The sequence below is a fragment of the Scophthalmus maximus genome, chromosome 2 (genome assembly GCF_022379125.1).
Source record: "Scophthalmus maximus strain ysfricsl-2021 chromosome 2, ASM2237912v1, whole genome shotgun sequence".
NCBI lineage: Eukaryota > Metazoa > Chordata > Actinopteri > Pleuronectiformes > Scophthalmidae > Scophthalmus > Scophthalmus maximus.
The window spans coordinates 21471784-21490000 of record NC_061516.1 but is presented as its reverse complement, the minus strand read 5'-3'; the positions used below and the strand labels follow the sequence as shown (position 1 = coordinate 21490000).

At 45.8% G+C, this 18217-nt stretch overlaps 1 protein-coding gene across 19 annotated transcripts in view; it reads left to right on the top strand.

The window, feature by feature from the left end:
* Positions 1-18217, top strand: part of LOC118300810 (neurobeachin) — an 80085-nt gene that overhangs the window by 26316 nt on the left and 35552 nt on the right. For all 19 annotated transcript variants that reach the window (XM_035625611.2, XM_035625602.2, XM_047329010.1 and 16 more), the window contains exons 3-13: positions 2087-2187; positions 4368-4463; positions 4586-4707; positions 6940-7066; positions 8220-8339; positions 9298-9444; positions 13470-13667; positions 14318-14451; positions 14943-15051; positions 15870-16022; positions 17811-17979. In XM_035625611.2, the coding sequence (XP_035481504.2) occupies positions 2087-2187; positions 4368-4463; positions 4586-4707; positions 6940-7066; positions 8220-8339; positions 9298-9444; positions 13470-13667; positions 14318-14451; positions 14943-15051; positions 15870-16022; positions 17811-17979 (1476 nt within the window). The remainder of the gene's footprint in view (positions 1-2086; positions 2188-4367; positions 4464-4585; positions 4708-6939; positions 7067-8219; positions 8340-9297; positions 9445-13469; positions 13668-14317; positions 14452-14942; positions 15052-15869; positions 16023-17810; positions 17980-18217) is intronic.

Below are 18217 nucleotides of genomic sequence, written 5' to 3'. Positions count from 1 at the left end.
ACACACAATGATGCAAAGATAAATTATGATTTCTGGCATCACTGTTTAGACAAACACATGATGACAGATGGATTCCTATCTATTTTTAATATATTAATTGATCTATGTATCACTTCATTTATCTTTACATTCAGCAAAATATAAATTATTATTATATGCAGTGTACGTCTTTGAATGCATACGTTAAAATCATTGCAACTGCGTCAGAGGTGCAAAATACTGCATTCCATGGAAAGACTGACTTTTACACCAAACTAAGAACGTTGCACTGTCTTGCAGCATCGGTTTATGATGTTTAATTGATACAAAGACCGGTTGTGAAGGTTTGTTATTTCATTTTTTATTTCGCTCTGCACTGTTAATGACTTCAGACAGGTAGAGTAGTGATTTTCCAACGAGTGCCTTTCAAAATCACACGAAGAGCGTCAACTCCTGAATTCCAGAGAGGGCTGTGTGTGTAGGAGGAAAAAAACACTTGTAATAGAAAGGAAAGCGAGAAAACCATATGCCACGTGTGATACTAAATTTTGAAGGAAACCTTTGCTTTTTTTTATGACTTTGTGGGCTCAATCTTTTAGATGGAAGACAACATTTGACATTAAATCTCTATTGGAGTCGACACTATGTCCTTTACTTTGGAGCGTTTATCCGTGGGAAACACAACCACAAAAAAATTGGTCTAGCACATGACAAAGTATGGTACATTGGAAGTTTTGTTCAAATTTACAAAAAATAATTCAACCGAATTCAGCCAATGGTCGTATTTCATGTGTGTTTGCGCTGCAGTCAGACATCCATAACAACCCGCTCGTGCAGGAGAAGCAGCGTTCATACCTCAGTGTGTTTCCATGTGTGCTGCAGTTTGTATCAGGGGCTTGTTTGCAAAGCTGCACATACACAGCCGCACATGATCATGTTGGCCTTGACTCCCCCTTAATGATGCTTTCGAGTGTGTGTGTGTGTGTGTGTGTGTGTGTGTGTGTGTGTGTGTGTGTGTCCCACCCCCCAGTGTCCTCTCTGGCCTATCTCCCGCCGCAGGATAATGTGTTTTATAACTTCTGTGACTTATTACTGCTCGCCACAGCAGAGTGTACATAACTTAAATCAATTTAATGCCAATGCTTGTAGCTTCCCCTTTTTTATTCAAAATGACCTACATGGATTGATCCTACCAGAAACAGAGCTTAGGGGTTTTAAATCTAGGACATTGTGTACGCCGTTTTCCTCTCACACCAAGAACCTCGGTGAGCCGGCCTCCTGGTTTACTCCCTATCGCCGGGCTCTGGCTTATTAAATATTGTGGAAAGACTCTATTCATATCGAGCAGGCCTAACAGGAAAGGGGAACCTTTGTGGGCAGATTGCCTCGCTCTGAGAGGGCTGCGCTGCGCCTCGGCCTTATCCGCACGGAATCGGCTGTGGCTGTGCGACGTGAGCGTCAGTGATGCAGGAAGGTCATTTGGACCCAAACAATTAACACAGTGTAGTCGTCTGATGGCTGCTTTAATATTGGGAGGGAAACATTTTGATGCCCTGTTTTTACGACATGTGGTCGTTGAACGAGAGCTCATTAGCAGCCTTCGTGCAGTTGTTTTCAGGCTGTTACAGAGTTCCCACTGCGTATTAAATTGTGAACAAATTAAAGGAATAGTTCCACACACATTTAGAAAATGCCTCATGTGCACAATGGGCAAGCCTGCCTGTATTAGCTGAGGGTATCTGTGTGTGTTTACCTCACTCACTGAGATCTATATGTTACTTATGCAACAAGATGTCAGATTGGCAGTGCGCTGTACAGATTTGCTGCATTAAGCAGCTCTGGTTGACATTCAAGGATGTGTGCATTTTGTACACAATGGAGGAGCTCTGAGGACTTAGATGGATCACGCTGGAATCCTGACCGCACTGAAAAAAAAATAAATGTATTAGTCAACACTCGCCGTGTGTCAGTAGAGGGAGGTTCCAAATGCTGACTCACACACACACACACACACACACACACACACACACACACACACACTCACATTTGGATTGTCCTGTTTCTGCCGTCTTACGCTCACTTTCTGCCTCTGCCTGTGTTTCCTCAGACCTCCTGGTGGACATGCTGGGAGTCATGGCCAGTTACAGCATCACAGTCAAGGAGCTGAAGCTGCTCTTCAGTATGCTGAGGGGGGACAATGGCATCTGGGTGAGTTGGTGGACACTTAGAATAAAAGAAAGCCCTGAACTGTACGAGGAGGTGTTATTCGCATTAGGACCACAGCAATAGTTTTTGCTTGATAGACACATGCTCTGGCGTCCATCGGTGCTCTGCGTGTTCTAGGCAAACATCAACATTAACGTCATCCTTTTTTTTGTTTCATATTGCGAGAACGGCCAACAGTCGGTGACTGGATATTGTCATCTTACTGAGAACTCCCTCGTGCTGCAGTGCACTGGAAATACATTCACTGCAATGGGAGAAGACACCCACCTCCCACCCCATCACACAATTTTTATCAGTCACTTTGAGAACCTCAGCTCTAAACGTGTTCAGCATTCTTTTAACCAGAACTGGTCACTTAGTTTAAATTTTTTTTTTATAACCTTAGGTGTCATTTTTGATGTTAACTTTTGAACTTTTTTTTGTTGTTCTTCTCCGGATTTTTTTACATTGATATATTCACATTGATGTATTTCACAGTCCCTGATATGCCAGTGTTCAACAGTCAATAGATGTAGAAGCTAAATTTATTTGACACTAGATTAACTATGGCGCACAAGTTTTTTTGTGTGTGCAATTAGTCTGGATGTAATTTAATGACATGGTTGTAAAAAGTGTGTGTGTGTGTGTGTGTGTGTGTGTGTGTGTGTGTGTGTGTGCGCGCACGTGCGCGTGTGTGTTTGGATTGATTTGGGAGTGTATGTCAAAACAAGGGCAATTGGGCTCTTGTTTAACTTTTCCCTTGTAATTGACATTAAAAATGTAAAAGAGGCTTAACTGAGTTACTTCTGTCAGAGCGATAACTAACAGCCTAATCAGCCGTGAAGGTGAAACACGCTGATTAAAGCAATATTGCCTCTGAATGGTTTTTCTCCTGGTGAGAGGGCTGACATCTTCTCAGCAGCCCCCTGCCATATACTCACACTGTTTATGCATCTTACCACCATCTATTACCAGGCACCCCCCCCCCTTCTTTCCCTCTGTCAGACTTTTTCACTAGACGAATGGAGATTCCAGGTGGCCACATCTGTTCATCTATGACTTTCTCTACACTTGCACTGCCAGCCCAGAAATGTTGCTAATCGTGGTGTACTATACCAAATAGCAGTTATGTGGTTGTTGTCATCAGTTGATGAAAAAAGTACTTAAAGCAGGTCATTAGAAAAGCCTTGGAGATTTGCGCAGAATCTTTTAAATCACCTACAGTTACAAAAAAATTAAATAAAACCCTCCTAGTGTTAGCCAAACGATAGTGAATTTACAATTTCCGGTCTTATTTTTTATTTGTTTATTTTTGTTGATGTTTATTTCCTTATTACCCTTTTATCTTATGTTCCGATTGTTTGAACCGGTTTTTACCCTTGTAAAGCAATTTGTAACTTTGGTTTAGAAGGTGATGTATTAATATTATTATTATTATTATTATATTTTTTTTATATTTTCTGTTATATTTTGTACATACCTATTGCTTTTTTAAAAATCTTTCTATATTCTTCTGTCCACTTTGCTGCTGTAATGCCCAAATTTCCCCATTGTGGGACGAATTAAGGTATATCTTACCTTATCTTGTCTTAAAGAAATTGATTTCTGCTTAAAGTTGGATAGGTCATGCAGTTGCTGAATCATGTTTACCTTCAGAGCTACAATGCCAGGTTTTACTTTAAGCGCACGTTAATAAGATGAATTTAGGATGCGTTCATGCGACTCGACCTTCTGCAATGCCCTCCCTGCCCACTGTAGGGTTGTGTGATGCCTCGGCAGCTGCTGCCGTCCACCAGCCGAGTCAATATACCCTTGTTCCTTCTCGTCAATCTCCCCTCCACAACCGCCATCAACAACCCCTGGTCAGCGATCAGTGGTCCACAGCAGGACCCATCATCCATCCCTTCACCCATCTCTCCACACCTCTTCTGTCCAATAGCGATCGCTGCCCTCTCCAGAGACAGATCAATAAAGGGTTGCCATGGTATTGATGAGGTGTTATCGGGGGAGGGCTGAGGGGATTGAAGAGTTATTGATCCAGTGGGGTTGTGGTAGAGATGTGATGTCACATTATGTGTTTTTTTCTTTTTTCCTCTACAGATTCTCTCCCCTGCGCCTCTGATATGCTACATCTGTCACTTGATAATACCGATAACTGTCTCCTCTCCTCTCCTCTCCTCCAGCCAAGGCACGCCATCAAGCTCTTGTCGGTGTTGAACCAGATGCCTCAGAGACACGGTCCTGACACCTTCTTCAACTTTCCAGGACGCAGCGCGGCGGTGAGGCACACACGAGACACGCGCCTGAGCCTCGTTAGCAAAGAAGTAGACAGATTGTGACGGCGTCCTTGTTTTGCATTGTGTGAGTCAGCACACATCTTAATTAGCCTTTCACTCCCCAGGCTATAGCACTGCCACCAATCGCCAAATGGCCTTACCAGAACGGATTCACCATCAACACTTGGTTCAGACAGGATCCACTCAACAACATCAATGTGGATAAAGACAAACCATACCTCTATTGGTAAGTACAGCGGTAGTCGACCTGGATGAATTTTTTTTTTTTATACATATAACAATAACAATTTCTTTTTATCGCTACACGATTCATGGGGGATACTACTGAAAACGTCATATTGTACTTTTTCTAAAATCCACACCCTTAAACGGTCGTTGACCCAGTGACACGTCGACGTGTTTGCCAGAGGAGAGTTCGATAGAGGAAAAGAAATTAAAAGACAAACAAACACCGGTGCTAAACTTTGCTCAGTCCTTCAGAATGGCAGTCAGATGGTCAGTCAAATGCGTCCGGTGCCAAGTTCCTTACTGACAGCGGCCCTTTCTGGTTTGGAGTAAGAGGGAACTTCACGTAACTGAAGTGAACATAAGTGACGCAGGCTGAAGGAGAGTGCGCCGCACTTAACCACGATGAGAGAAAGCACTCAACCCTTTTGCAGGCCTCCGCTCGGGCCTCGTGATCTCACACATTAGCTGTCAACAGCGTGCGAGGTGTGTAATGGAACGCCGTCTGCACACGGAATCCACGTTTTGGGCCGGTGATGGATTCTGGCGAGGTTGAGAGGGTTCGCTGATCAAGAAGTAATATGGCAGAATTGTTTGTTTGGCACAGCTGTGCAACATCCAAAGAAGCTCAATTTAGAACGTGATTACAACCGAGCGAAGCACCAAACTGTAACCGAATTTTTGCAGCGTTCATTATTCTGCTCGCGTCTCACTAATCCGTCAGCGATCTGTTGGCCCAAAGACAGAGTAGCTGAATGTGTATTGTTCGAAGAAATAATTCCTCCTGCACGGCGGCTTCACTGTGCCGAACAAATAAGGTCTGTAAACTTTTTCCTGCGACTTCTTCCTGAAGCACAGACACAGGGGTTGTTTTCATTCTGAGAGTTTCTTGACTGAAACACTGCGGATGATGTACATTTCACTCATCGGGCTGATGACACGGACAGAAAGATAATGGATGAACGGACAATGAATTGGAACGTAGACGTAAATGTCCCGCTGCGAGTGTGCTGCCGCGTGGAGGCCTCAGCTTGCCGGGCCTCGCTGGCCACAGCGTAAGCGTAGTAAGTGCAAGCCGTTAGCCACGATGAAGCCTCATTAGCTTTGACCTTTCATTTAATTGAACTCCTTTTACTCTGCCGCTCCCCACCTCTTCAATCTGTGACGCAAACCAGCGGCGTCCTCCTTTTACCTCTGCCCCTCACACAGTCGAACTGATTTCTTTTTTTTCTTCTGCGAATGACTCGAGGAGCAAGTCATCTACAGGATGGATGTCATACATCTATATACTCTCTGGGTGTACCATCGCAGACACGAGCTCTAATCGCGAAAAAAAAAAGAAGGCGTTAGGGTGTCCTGTTTCCTTAGTGACCCTTTGTCAGGTTGTCATGGTAAGCAAAGCGCGAGAGAGGGAGGGCGCCCGCCTCTCCTCTGGCCCGGGTCTTATCACCCCGCCGCAGCTGCCACTCCAGCCACCTGTCCGATACCGGCCTCCGCAGCTACACGAAGGCCCGCGATAACACGCCATATGCACTCCCAACGTATATCGGGGATTCACTTTGGAGGGATTTATGTTCTGCCATGCGTGTGATCCCTCTGGCCCTTTTTTTTCAGAAGCAAAGTGTCTCTTGCTGCTTCACGAAATTGCTTGGCTGCGAGACTGGGTTTTGTGCGCGGAGCTGACATGTGCAGGAGGAGAGGCGTGGTGGGGGGAAAACATGGCAGGGAGAGAGATCAGTAGAGGTTCTCCGAGACCCCCGGTGCCGCTGCAAAGAACATCAGGACTTTTGTGCCTGCAATTGGCTCAAATACGGTGGTATGTTTGGTGTGAGAGGAGTCCTGCTGGTATTTTGGTACGCAGGTTTTTTTTTAAGGTATAATTCTATCTGTGAAAAAGTTTTTTAAAATGCAGTTGGCCCGAGTTACAGTCACAGTTTGCAGAAAAATTATATCGTTTAAAGCCACTCGTGACAAAGCAAACCAGACGGCACGCTCAGACTTAATTTGGAAAATATATGATTCTACTTACTTTTAGCAGATTTTTATGAATATCCGTTCAAAATCTGTCAAGTACTTCAGTTTCACTGAAATCGACTGAAACGCCCCAGTGGATATAATTCGATTGCACAGATTCCGTTAAGAAGCACCACAACTGAAGGTGTCCTTTCAAACACAGCGCCTGAACTGACAACAAACCTGAAATAAGTGGAACTTCTCTCTGATTCCCCCGCAGTTTTCGCACCAGTAAAGGAATAGGCTACTCCGCTCACTTTGTGGGAAACTGTCTCATCGTTACGTCGTTGAAATCGAAAGGAAAAGGATTCCAGCACTGTGTGAAATATGATTTCCAACCCCGCAAGGTAAGAAAACACACACACACACACACACACACACACACACACACACAGACACACACACAAAGACACACACACACATTCACACAGCTGATTCGAAATAACAGTCAAATTCTGATTTGGGTGGAGAGTTTGTTATCCTTTGTCGCCCGTAAGACGAGACGGCGTCGGGACTGTGGGGCTGCTCTCTTCATCTATCTCTCCTTGCACTCACTAGGAGTGTTATTGAGTCTAGATAAGGTCTGTCAATTAAGACCTAAACACTGCCCCTCGCCTGCACTGTCAGCATTTTGCCACGGCCCTGCACACAAACACATGTACACACCCTTGTATGCACACACGCACACACACACACACACACACACACACACACACACACTTGATGAGGTGGCCTTCTGCTGTATTTGCTGACCCAGTAGAATCTCATAACTGCCTAACAAAGTTCCGAGCGGTTTCATTTGATCAATGTATAAGTCACCGTGTCGCACAGCATTCCGTCCACAGTCTGCACGTGTTAATGTGTGTGTGTGTGTGTGTGAGAGAGCTTGCATGTGAGCATGATATTGTCCAGTCTGTAGCCTTGTGTTCTCCTGTTAAATTCTAGCTTTTATCCCTACCTCAATAGCCCCCCCCCCCCCCCCCCCCCCCCCCCATTTCAGTCCTCCCTCCAGGAGAACCTGTGTGTTGTCAGCAGGGAAGATAATCAATACACGCACGCACGTACACACGCACACTCACGCCATCATTTGGTCCCATGGAGATCAAATGATTATATGGACCATTCCCAATATTGCAACAACTTGAATTTTTAACGCAAAAAAAAAAGAAAAAAAAAAAAATTAAAATTAATTATTTCACAGCAGGAGGCTCATATCTGTATTCTTCAGTAATTTGTGTTTGTTCGATAATCTTCGGCTCACCGCAGGCTTTAACGAGTTTACTTACATTTGTCCTATCAATATAATGAATTTGGCGGCCAACAGTGCCAGTGTACTGAAAATAAAACACAAAAGCATCAAACGTAGATATAGACGTATAGATCAGGCAGAGGCCGTGACATATGAATTTATTAAAAGAACAATACAGAAGAATAAAAGAATACAGTTTTTGTTTTTATGTGTCATCTTTTTTGAATGAGTTTTGTATGATTTTTTTTCAGTGGTACATGATCAGCATCGTCCACATCTACAACCGCTGGAGGAACTCCGAGATTCGTTGCTACGTTAACGGTCAACTGGTGTCCTACGGTGATATGGCCTGGCACGTCAACACCAATGACGTAAGAACACCGATGCTTAAAATATCAAGGAGCCGTTGTGTTCTAGCCTCTGATCTTAATGATGAAAAATTGCATGTAAGATTTCACCCCAACCAAATTTGATGGCTATTGGCTCGTAAAATGTTTCTCTCTAAAATATGTATTCCTATTATAGCGGGGCTTCTGTATCAGTCTCAGAAATCTAGTGTTTGTCTGCCTTTACTTCACACTGGCAAACATTTGAGGTTCGCCCCTCTGCATTCGTCAGCTGACGCAGAGTTGTCCTTTGGCCCGCCTCCAGCGCAGCTCACCCAAACTCAAACTTGCCACTTTTCAATTTAGCAGGGGGACAGTTAGCCCGACCTCTCCGTGGCAGCACAGCCGTCATTATACATCCCGGCTGGCTCTTGACATTGCTGCAATTACTGAACGCTGGGGTTTTTCTCTGTAAGAAATTCCTCAACCTTCAACCAAAAAATGAGCTTATTTCATCACTCCGAAGAAGCAGATAAATAAAACATTAAGAGTGATGAAAGTAATCAGAGGGATGGAGCAGATGGACGGCAAGTGGACAGAAAGACTGTGATGGTAGGTGATGGCAAAAGAGTAACAGAATGATTCAATGGGAGCAGCCATCGAAAGTTCATCGCCATCCGCTGTGTCCATCATCATCATTGCTGAGTGCCGCAAAACTTAAATGAGCAGGGGCTGGAAATGAATTATTAATCAACTCTTGAGACGTCTTTTAAATGTGATGCTCGACAAACTTGAAAACAAAAGTTGTAGGTGGTGCACCTGTGGCTTACAGGTTTAGCAAAGCTAGAATTAGTTTAGTGTTGAACTTTAAATAAACTGTGTTACAATTATCCGTCATTGCCCCTCAACATTAAAGGACTTGCCCGCCTGAAAATTGTAAATGTTTTCCACGATAGGTAATTTTGCATTGTTGTCTACTGTTGTCTCTTTTTCTTCTTTCCAGAGTTATGACAAATGTTTCCTGGGCTCATCAGAGACAGCGGATGCTAACAGGGTGTTTTGCGGTCAGCTGGGAGCCATTTATGTATTCAGTGAAGCTCTCAACCCAGCTCAGATCTTTGCAATTCACCAGCTTGGCCCGGGATACAAGGTGAGACGGCGGCCTGATACTACCTTATCAGCCAGCGAATGATATATTCTCTGTACGCTTTACAGCGCATCAGTGTCATGCACCGTTTGCCTGACAGAATACCCTGAGGATGGTGTTGTCAGTATTACTTAATGCCGTTTTTCCTTGCAGCTTACATATTTCTGCTTGTAGTGGTTGAGGCCATCAATCATTCTCGGGGTGTCAATCACAAAAATTGCTTGCACCAGGGTGTCATTTTGGCTATTCGGTCACGCTTTTCCTTGGCAGTTAAAGTACATACTATAGGTTTTAAATCTGCGGAGTGTTCTCTGTTTATGACACATATTCCCAACACATTCTTTTTAACAAATACCCACTCAGCCTCGAATAAGCTCGAGTACTCCAAATGTGTTAATTTCTATTGATCTTATCTGGTTATTATTTATAACAAGGTCAGAAAAAGTCCAAAAGTGGATATTTTAACAGGATTCTTTTCATACAATGGAATGTGTCAGTTTCTAGGTTGTTCTAGTCAAGTTTGCAGTCACACTACTGCCACTTGGAAAAACAATTTCCACCAATTATCCTCACATTTTACTTGAACAATTAAATCTAGCAAACCATTTCATCTTTGTCAAAAGCGCATCTGTTAATTGTGTCGGGTGATGTTGTTCTCGTTGCTCATCCTTGCCTCTTGGCTCGGCTGTCGGTGACAGCTGAGATGCCGCGACACTTTGCGGCATCACTATTTTGGCTGACTTTGCGCGCCTCGGGCCACTTGCTTATGAAGGTGTCCAAAACTGTCTGGATTCCGGCACCATGAGACTGCGGGGATCCCTGAGGCTGCTGATGTGTGCAAACAGCTGCTGGTATTTCGACAACACCTTATATATACTGATTTTGATCTAATTATCAAGACCCAATAAGGACGAGGCTGATGGGGAAACATACTGACAGCATGCAGAGTGAACTTAGATTGGTGAATGGCCTCACGAACCTCCTCTCTCTCTCCCTCTCTCTCTCTCTCTCTCCCTCTCTCTCTCAAACTCTCACTTGCATCATATACAGTAACACGAGGCAGGTTGTAGACTAAGGCCCTCACACGTTCCTCCCTGAGGATCACGCGCTCGGGATTTGCTTGTTTCTCTGCCACCGATACGGATTTCCGTGCCGGTCACAGCCCACAGATTCTTGATGCTGATCAGTCAAATGATTGCCTCTCTGCGTGGCGCAGAACGGGCTTCTCAGAGGAGACCATTAAACGGCTCAGTTGTTTCAAAGCCGCAGGCCTCCGTCCTGGCGTTGAAACGACGAGTGCGCAGGTTGTTTCGTTTTTTTGCCCGGCTAAATGGCGACTGCCAGGGGAACACAGCTTGTGTCACACAGTCTCCAGTCTTAAATGTGAGGGGAGGCCAGTGCTTGTTCTCACGATTTCACACGGATGATGATGTGTCTATATGACAAGCTGATCCTGCGGTGTTGCCCGATCGGTGCTGTAGAGAACTGTGTCAGTGCGTACTGTGTGTGTGTGTGTGTGTGTGTGTGTGTGTGTGTGTCTAAATAAAGCCTCTTGGCTTCCGCCACTGTCAGTGTTACTGTTCAATAATGAGGAGCAAAAAGCAGACAGGCCCTCTCTGCTCGCGCTGCTAAACAAGCCTTCAGCTCAGTGAGGTTGTTCAAGGTCTCCCTGCTTGACGTGACTCATGATGGCACATGGCACGCTGTGTGTATCTACCGAATATCTGTATGTGTGCGCAGCTCGGCGCTCCTGCTGGACGCTGTAACCCTAACCCTAATGAAAGAAGATGACGGAACACAGCATCTTGTTTTTCTGTGTGGGCTGAGGACGCTCCAGTGTTGTTTTTTGCGCTTTTGTCCCCCCCCCCCGTCGCTCACGTGTTGTCGAGCGTGTCGCTGCTCATGCCACTGGTTGTGCAGCTCATCGGGGTCCAGATGTCCCCACCGCAGGGCACTGCCAACAATCTGGCTTTAACGTAATTCCTGAACCATGTCAGTCGATCTGGACATCTGTATCGTATGTCTCGTCTGTGTGCGTCTCATGTATTTGTCTGCCATTCTGAACCTTGGTCCTGAATGGCGTGTCCTAACAAGCTGGCCTCAAATGTCTTGGTAGATGTTTAACATTGCTTACTTATTCTTGGACCACTTTTAGATTTTAATTTATGCAGAGCGGCACGGGCTGAGCTAAGTGGAGCAGATGTGGGCGTGTTGGTTGTCACTGCAGGCCAGTGTCGTATCTGCAGCTGTCAGGTATGAAAGACAGGCGGGAGTTGTCCCCTTTCACTTCCCTGCGCTTGTGAAACCAGGTGAGGGACACATATGTTAAAGCACAGCTGTGTAAAGATTTACGTATTTACTCTTGCATATTTCTCCCACTGCCTGTTGATTTCCTCCATACATCCTATAATACTGCACTTTAAAGAGTCAGCAAAGCTCTTTTACACTTTCAGCTACTGTACCTGCCTCCCTCGTTTAGCGCAGCAACATCAATTCAAGCTCACATTTCTATAAAAAGAACACACACACACACACACACACATAAATGCACCACAATAAATGGGCTTACTCTGCAAAAAAAATTTTGCACCTTAATAAGTATATTAATTTCACGTTCAGGCTATTCAATGTTTTTTTTTTTCCATCCCAAGGGCCCGGAGAGCAATTTATTTGTGTTTGTGATTTATTGTCCCTGCACATGGCTGCACTATTCTCGGGTCCTTTAACGGATACACTTTTTAAACACAGCGGTTTAATAGATAATCTTTTCAACACGGGGTCATCAGCTCTTGTATTTTACTGAAGTAATTTGTTCTGGAGTCAGGAAATGCAAACTTAGACATGGTGTCCTATCATGTAATTACCATTACGTGCGCTTGCAAGTAATGTTTTGCTGGCAAGAATGTGTGTGTGTGGAAAAGTGTGTTTCAGAGGCAGACTAGTAATTTGTATCAGTTATTTATAGGGATGGGACACGAGGCTAAGGATGATACACTACAGAGAGGCTCTTTTCTTCAGACGTCTCCATTGTGCTCCGGTGTGAAATTTTGTTCTGCATGGTTGAAACTGCTTAGGGCACATTTTTCTACATTAGACCTCAGATGAAAGGTTTTCGAATAGGACGGGCCTGCAGGTCTGTGAGCGGCCCGGGGCTTTCCTGTGCTGTCAGGCTGAGCGAGGCACTCGGGGACCCACATATGTGAAGGGGGGAGCGCACTTTGCCTGGAGCTGCTGCAAGCGGTGGCAGAGCAAATTCGCTGGCCAGTCATCTGCGGGGCTTTGTGTGTGTGTGTGTGTGTGTGTGTGTGTGTGTGTGTGTGTGTGTGTGTGTGTGTGTGTGTGTGTGTGTGTGTGTGTGTGTGTGTGTCAGCACCGCTGCAGGAAATCTGGATCCACAGACCAGTGCAGACAGACAGATTTAGACATAGATGTGCATGCACACACACACACACACACACACACACACACACACACACACACACACACACAGTATACAGTATATGGACCAAAACCAGTTAATTAAAGATTCTCCCGCACACTCCAGCTCCTGGAGAAAGTAAAAGTTGTTGTTATGTGCAGGGAACTGTTATGCAGTACAAAGAAAATAATATTACACAGATGTGTACATTTTTTGTATCTGAACTTTTCTTGTGTGTGTGTGTGTGTGCGTGTGTGTGTGTGTGTGTGTGTGTGTGTGTGTGTGTGTGTGTGTGTGTGTGTGTGTGTGTGTTTGTCGGTAGACTACAAAGAGAGAAGATACATTTGGAGCTCTGAGTGTTCCTCTCCCAGCGACCGCTCCCCCTCTCCATCTTTTATTCTGGCCCTAATTGAATTAGCGCCCCGCTTAGTGCCGTGTTCATTCAGCTAATGCCGTGTTGTTTACACGGGACACATGCTGCAATTAATCACTCTCCATTTCGGGTTGTTGAACTCGTGCACAGACACCCACCCGCCTCACCCTTATGGACATTTTTTCCCCTCTGGCTGTTTCTCGCGCTGACCTCCTTCTCCTGTCTTCATCGCCGCAGAGCACGTTCAAGTTTAAGTCCGAGAGCGACATCCACCTGGCCGAGCACCACAAGCAGGTGCTGTACGACGGCAAGCTGGCCAACTCCATCTCCTTCACCTACAACGCCAAGGCGACGGACGCCCAGCTCTGCCTGGAGTCGTCGCCCAGGGAAAACGCCTCTATCTTCGTCCACTCACCGCATGCACTCATGCTCCAGGTCGGTGTGCCTCGACTCCCGGCTGCTCATCACGTCCCCACTTCCAGACCTCTGTATCACCGCCCACATCTCCCTGACTTTTTTCAGCAGCTCATACATGAACGATTGAATGAAATGGCGATGCGGTCTGACTCTCGGGCTAGTTTGTCGCAGGCTGACACACACCCCAGTCAGAGCTATGCATTTAAGCAGTCACTCAGGCTCGGCTTTACTAATGGTGGCTCCTCTTTGTAGCTCGTCTTGTTTTCTAAGAATTTCTTCCTCTGCCTCTGAGTTCTGGAAAAAAACCACACGCGATTCAGGCAGCACGCACTGTAATTCACATTTACAAAGGCAGAGAGTGAGTCACCCTGTATTATAGTCACAGTGTTATTTTAGTCAGAAGGCAGAGGCATATTTTTTTGTCGGTCAAGACAACACAGGACAGCTATTCACAGCCCTATGGAATATTTTTAATTCTTTCAGCGTGAAACGATTTCCATTTTTCCCTCTTTGTGATCCAAAAAAATGATCTTTATTGCACGGCGGCAACAGGGAGATGCAGTGTTTCCACCAGTCTTGATGAAAAGCAGGAGGGAGCTAATGGACAGTACATATCAAACAACCAAAACAGTCCATTAACCACTAACGGCCCATTTCTGTTCATGCAGGATGTGAAGGCCATCGTTACCCACTCCATCCACAGTGCCATCCACTCCATAGGAGGCATCCAGGTCCTGTTTCCTCTCTTTGCTCAGCTGGACTACAAACAGGTCAACGACAGCAGTGTGGACACCACAGTCTGGTGAGTGCTCCGCAGAAATGAAGGGAACCCAGCAGCTTCCTTCCTGTTTTGTTTTTCGGGTTGTGCCGCTGATCACGATGTGGACCGAGAAGCAGACGAGGTGAAAGGATGCGGAGACATTGGTAAAACATGAATCTCACATGTGACATTTCCCTTCAGTCACCCGGAGTGATGAGTGGCTTTCAAAAGAGTCGGTGTGTCTGTGCTCCTCTGTGCTCTCACGTCATCCTGATATCACTGCAGCGCATGAACCTTAAAGGCAGGTTTGAAGGTCGGGGCATCTCCACATCATGTCCACCGAGATCAATTGATGAAAAAATTCAAAAATACCCTGCTTGATGAAAACACATGGCGGGGAGGTGGATGCGGGTGTGGAGAGGAGAGCAAACAGAGACTTGATCACATTCTCCAATGAAGAGCATGTACAAGTCCACCAAGAGTTTTCCAGCGCAGCATTGCTGAAATGTGTGTGTACAACGTGTGTGTTGCAGTGCTACCCTGCTGGCGTTCCTGGTGGAGCTGTTGAAGAGCTCAGTGGCCATGCAGGAGCAGATGCTGGGAGGGAAAGGCTTTCTGGTGATTGGCTACCTGCTTGAGAAGGTCAGTGAAAGGCCTGAAGGGACGAGTTTGTTTTATGTGTTAAGTTTATTTGTGGTTGGGTGAATGAGGCGAGTAGCCTTGTTGTTGTTTATCTTAACGTGAGCTCCATTTCCTTTTTCAAGGGTTGCACATTAGCAAGGCTTATTTAACTCGACAACTTCTTTATTGTGGTCATAACGGCATATATGTGTTGCCCTTATACTTATCACACAAGATAGAGATTTAATTATTTTTCAGATTTAGATGCATTACAGATTTTAATAGGATTTTTTTTTTTTCCACTGAAGTGGGAAGTTACAGCCACTGATGTGTAAAACGAAGAAAAAAAAAGATGTGGGGAGAAAGAGACAGATCACTGATTGATTGCTGGTGTAAATTATTTACTTGACACCTCTGGCATTTGATCACCTAGGCAACCAAGAAGAGGCAGTACAAAACACCATGCAGCAGGTTATTTAGTGTTATTTAATTAAATACTGGCTATACTATAGGCTTACAGCAGCCAATGACAAAGAAGCGAAACTAAAATTATAATTGCTTATGATTTAGATAAGCCTTTTATTTGTTGATCTTTGGGAATGTGATAAAGAGAACATTTGTACCGTGTGGACTCGCACCCCTTTTTTTCTGTGGTGTTCTTTTTTCTTTTTCATTCGACCTGTGTGTCTTCCGTGTCACCAAAATTTAACAAATGCGTCGACTATCATCTGTAATATAAGGATGCAGTCTTTCTTTCTTTTTGCTTACTCATGCACCGCTTTTGGCGAGAACCTTTTGTCAAGAAACTCACATGTCATATAACCCTGTCCCTCGGCCAGTCGTCACGAGTCCACATCACCAGGGCCGTACTTGAACAGTTCCTGTCCTTCGCCAAATATCTGGATGGTTTACCTCATGGAGCGCCACTCCTCAAACAGCTCTGTGACCACGTCCTCTTCAACGCTGCCATCTGGATACACACCCCTGCCAAGGTCTGTATATATATGTGTGTGTGTGTGTGTGTGTTTTCATGACCTTGCTGCAAAAAAAGGGAGATGATGATATTCTGAATAAGAGAATTAATGGGGTGAGAGATTCTGAACAGACACGATAGAAGCATAGAAAAAGAAAGTAAGAGATAGTGTCTCCTCTGCTTGTACAGGAGGTTTTGAATGAATGCAGGGAAATTGATCAAACAAAGAGGAAGGAGCTTAGACATGCCATCTTAGTGGCCATTGCCCTGTACAATGAGGTGAACAAAAGAGGCAATGTACACGGAAGTAGCATCTGGCACGTCAAACATGGAAAGGACAGAACACACAGGCAAAGGAAACAAAGAGAGAAAGTGACATTTGAAAAGACCCCAGGACGGGATGAGACGAGACGAGATGTGTAGTTCCTCTTTTCCTTCTCACTCTGAAACTAGACGTGAGCATTCCTGGCATTCCCGCGGGGTGAATCAGCTCTGCCTCCGTTATTTTTATTTGAAAAACTCCCTGATGTTCCCTGTCTCCTCCCCTCTGACCTCCGAGATGGGATTGGCTCCTGGGCGTAGCAGTGCCGATCTCAAGGGCACGCTGCAGCTGAGACGGGAAAGATGCAGGTTGCTGCCGCACAGGGGAACAAGGAAGTTGTGAAAGTCCGAATCCAACACTGGACGAGCGTATCGACCTTAGTTGACAGGACACCGTGGAGCAGCACAAAGCGGCTAGACTGCTCAATGTGTTGAGGTTTTAAACCCACTGTTGAGTGCCCTGACAGAAAAATTAAAATGAATCGCCAGTAGACGTTACAACAATTCCGCAGGTTAATAATGAGAACATGACAAGCACAGTCAATGCAGTAAGCAGCAACACGCACACCAGAAAAATCCTGCCGTCTCACTTCCCTCCGACGGTCCTGCCTCCCACTTAGCTTTATCATTTTCCACTTCGCAGGGCGATATCATCCCCGTCATTATTGGCAAGTATAACCTTGGTCATATTCCGGACTGAATGAAATCGTCATGTCTCGCAACATCCTCCCCTGCGCACGCTCAAAGTGAAGAGCTGGCTTTTCCTTTGACGCGCTCGTTTGTCGACAAGCCTCAGTGTCGACGCAGCACCATTGTGCTGCGATCGAGGAACTTCAGGGCCGTCCTGCGGCTGAACCGCACGCAGAAAAAACACGCATGCTGGCCGCGTGAAATGTGACCTAACGGAGGCCGGCCGAGTGCGCTCTCCCTCCCAGATGAGCCGCGGTGCACTGGGCTCATGTTGTCCGCTTACACGGAGCTCCCCCGTCACGGCCGGCCCTTAGCGCCGCGGCCGCTGTAATGAGCTCAGAGATTTGTGCCGCGGACTCACACTTGTGTTGGGCCGATGGAGAGGACTGGTTATGAAGGGAGAAGGGGAACAGGAGGTGGCAGGGAAGGAGGGACGAGGCAAATGAGCAAGTTGGAGAGCTCAAATGTCAGCGCTGCCGCTGCGCAAGGAGCTCCTCGCATGCTCGACGGCTTCGGGCGCAGAAACATCAAGAAATAACACGTAGCAGGGGGAGAGAAAAAAAGGGTTTCGACTGTAGATATGTTTCCTCTCATTCCCTTGGTGTCTATCTTTTCACAGTAAAACTGGCTTTTGTGTGAACAGCGTACACACACACACACACACACACACACACACACACAATATCTGTCTCTCCCCGGCAAGCGTCTGACAAGTTGCGTTTGTGTGTCGACTCTTTTCTTTCCTTTTTTTTTTCTTTTAACTGTCCGCGTACTGTATAAACGCGCGTGCACACAGGTGCAGCTGTCCCTCTACACGTATCTCTCATCGGAGTTCATCGGCACCGCCACCATCTACACCACCATCCGCCGCGTCGGCACCGTCCTGCAGCTGATGCACACTCTCAAGTACTACTACTGGGCCATCAACCCGCTGGAGTGCAGTGGAATCACCCCCAAAGGTCTTGGTACGTATACACGCGCACACAATGAGAGTCAAAGTGAGATATTCAGATCGCATGGACTGGGTTTTATCCTGTTCTCTCCTTTCACTTTCTCCGTCTCTGCGACTCCAGTTGCCACTTCACAGGTCTTAAAAATATTTTAGCGCTGCATTAATCTAAACCTGTGGCGGTGACGTCAGTCTCTCTATGACAAAAAACAGAAAAGGGAATCTGACAAGCATGCAACTATTGGCCACGTGTG